The 3,368-nt window shown below is 33.3% G+C and overlaps 1 protein-coding gene across 1 annotated transcript in view; it reads left to right on the forward strand.

Moving 5' to 3' along the window:
• RYR3 (ryanodine receptor 3) overlaps positions 1-3,368 on the forward strand; it is a 314,923-nt gene that overhangs the window by 272,666 nt on the left and 38,889 nt on the right. Inside the window, 4 exon segments of the mRNA XM_035889788.1 lie at positions 71-241; positions 702-761; positions 1,863-1,994; positions 2,838-2,950. Of these exon segments, the coding sequence (XP_035745681.1) occupies positions 71-241; positions 702-761; positions 1,863-1,994; positions 2,838-2,950 (476 nt within the window).

Here is a 3,368-nt window from a genome sequence, read left to right on the forward strand (position 1 = left end):
GAAGAGCGTGTTGGAAAAGTGTGTGATCAGAGAATTACAGTCATTCACTTTTTTATTTTTTTCATTATAGTCTGGAGGACAAGATCAAGAGAGAAAGAAATCAAAACGTAGAGGGGATTTGTACTCCATACAAACATCCTTGATTGTAGCTGCACTTAAAAAGATGCTTCCTATTGGTTTGAATATGTGTACTCCTGGAGATCAAGAGCTCATCTCTCTGGCTAAGACTAGATACAGCCATGTAAGTGTACACTTTGTAATAGTTTTTAATGCAAAATAAGCAGAACTTTATAAACTGAACTTTGAGGCATAGCTATCTAAGCAGTCAATATAATTAAATATATCAATGCACTGTGAGCAATTATACTGCTGATTGTGCTTTCACAAGAAAAAGTGTATAGACAGCTGCCATCATTTCCATGTTGTTTTCCATTTGTGTACAATGTACATTTTTACATATGCATATTCATTTGGATGAAATACAGAAATACCATTAGTTAGCTTTCATTCTCTTCAAAGTTTAAACCTTGGTTTGTGGTCAAAATTAAAGAAAGCCTTTGTCCTGTGTCCTTCTGGTAACTTGAGTATTTTGAAAACAAAAGAGGTTAAGTATCAATATTAAAATGATAGTTGTTCTGTTGTACACATTCTTATAAGTTGAATCATAATCTGAATTGAAAAATACTTCTACCTTTCTACAGAGAGACACTGATGATGAAGTCAAAGAACATTTACGTAACAACTTACATTTGCAGGAAAAGGTAATATAAAAAAATCTGTCTTAAAGATGCTGTTGTGCGCTTTTAAAACACAAAGGTCACAATTGTTTTGCTTATCGTGACACAGAAAAAACAAAAAAAGAGAATGTTAAAAGCTATTAGAAAAATTGACATTTTAACATATTCCTTCATAACTTTTTCCTGACAATAATTAGTTTATTTGTAGCTTTGACTGGTATTTTCAAGTTTCAGGAAGTCCTATAAAATGGGACAAGTGTAAAGAATTGAGATATTGGTAGTTTTAAAGCTATAATGACTTAGAATGGATTTGATTCAAGAAGAAAAAATTAAAACTGTAGTATTTCAGCATCTCTTCTTGAACTTAACTTGCACTAATGATTAAATAGTATTTCTAAGAATATATGCATTTTAAAGTGACTATGATAAATAAGCAGAGCTTGTGTCATCTTAACCTTAAGAGTTTTACAAGCACAATTACATTCTGACTATTTATATGCTGAATATACTGTCAAAGGTGATACCAGAATGGAGGTGTCATCATTCTGTAAATAATAAATAATTCAGATCATTGCCTACTGTCTTTGAACATAACAGGAGTAACTCCATTTATCTGTCATGGCAGATCACTGGTTGCTATAAATTTGTGCTTACATAAATTTAAATTGGACACACTAAGTAATGTGTGTTTTCTATTTCTGTCTTGCAAAAAAAACCCAAAAATTTTGGCTGTAACTCTTCACCTACTGAAATTCCAGCTGTCTTTTATAGACTCTATAAAACAGCTTTCCACTTTTGGTACAGAAGTCCTGTAATGGGTTAAACTCAATCCCAGTGCTAAATGTGCTTCCTTATTTTTTATGCAGTTAAATGGTATACAGAAGTCCCAGGGCGCTTTATTTGCTTTCATGAAATAAAAATACAGAACCTTCCTTAAGAATTGATATCAGTTACCCAACAGTGTACAGAACCTAATGGCATTTTTCTGAGCAGCTAGCAGACGGTAATTTTGACTAAAAGGGGACAGATGAAGTCTTTATTATACTGTGAGAATAATAGTAGTGCTAGTAGTCAAATTAAGTATCTTCATAAAGCAGCTTATGTACCAAATATGTTGGTTTTTAGTCTGATGATCCAGCTGTGAAATGGCAGTTAAATCTGTACAAGGACATTTTGAAGAGTGATGAACCTACTGACCCTGAGAGAAATGTGGAACGGGTACAGAGGATATCAGCTGCTCTGTATCATCTGGAACAGGTAAAAAGTTAAATGTCTATACTGTGTTTATTTTAAAGTAGCATGAGTTTTCTCCTTGTAGAGATTATTTTGACTTCAGTGAGTGTCATTATTAACGTTTCCAGATAAAAATTATTTTTACGCTTGCATGCACACACGCACGTACCCGTGTATATATGCAGTATTTTTAATGTAATCTGTTGAAGTGCCTCACTTTAGCTTCAGGGAAAACTCAGGATGTATTTACCTCTGCAAAGCTTTGTGAACAGTCGCAAGAAGTGTAGTATATAAATCACCAGCATTCAGTAGCTGAAAACTCTGTACTTTTGGGAAGAGATGTTTGCACATGCACTTATTTTTAATACACAGGTTTTATCCCGTCTCCTATTTCTGCACCTGAGGATGCTGTAGCAACTTTTGAATTGGTTGGGTCTTCATTCAAATGATACAATTTAAATACAAAAAGGCATTTGTACTCTTCCCACGTAGTTAATCCATTTTATTCACAAGTGATACAGCACAGAAATTTGTTCACATGAACAATTGAATATGCATAGTTAGAAATAGGCAAAATAACCATTTGAGAATTTTATCAAGGAGTCCCACACATGAGACACTCTGGCATCTTGAGCTTTACTGTATAAACTGAGAAGTACTATATATAAGGCCCCCAATATTTTTTTCTTACTAATTTAAAAACAAAAACCAAAATAAAATCCAAAAAGAACACTTTTTTTTTTTCAGATGATGGGGAGCATTTGTAACATTTTCTAATTTACTATGTTATTCAAAATTTTATATTCAAAATTTTGAATAAAAGTTGAAGAGTTTCCATTGTATGTACTAGAAGATATTTTCCCATAGGTTGAACAACCACTGAGATCAAAGAAAGCTGTTTGGCACAAACTCCTGTCAAAACAACGTAAAAGGGCTGTTGTTGCATGTTTCAGAATGGCACCGTTATACAACCTGCCAAGGTAAATGGCTTAAAGGTTTAACTTTTTGTAACTTTTGTTTACATTTCTGAGTGCAAATATTGCTTGTGTGTATACCTACAAGTTTGTTGATTGTTAGGCCTGTGTAATTTTGGTTAAGAGACAAAATTGTTGGTTAGTTATCAGCTAATTCCTCACAGTAGCAAAATACTTGTCTCATGACAAATAACCAGAGGGGGGAAAAGACCATAGGAATTACACTACTTCAAAACCAAAATGCTTCATTTTCGTCAGCTGGTACTCTGTATAGTTCCTCAAGTTATCTGTGAAAATTGTTAAGATGTTGCTGTTTCTGTCCCTTTTTTGCCTCTGATTGGTTGCTGGTTTTACTCTTTATTCTCCTGTGTTTGTATTCTTTTTTTCTTTTTTTTAACTTTGTACAGCTATTCCTCTCCTATTG

The sequence above is a fragment of the Egretta garzetta genome, unplaced genomic scaffold (assembly GCF_000687185.1).
Source record: "Egretta garzetta isolate BGI_Z169 unplaced genomic scaffold, ASM68718v1 scaffold2, whole genome shotgun sequence".
Classification (NCBI taxonomy): domain Eukaryota; kingdom Metazoa; phylum Chordata; class Aves; order Pelecaniformes; family Ardeidae; genus Egretta; species Egretta garzetta.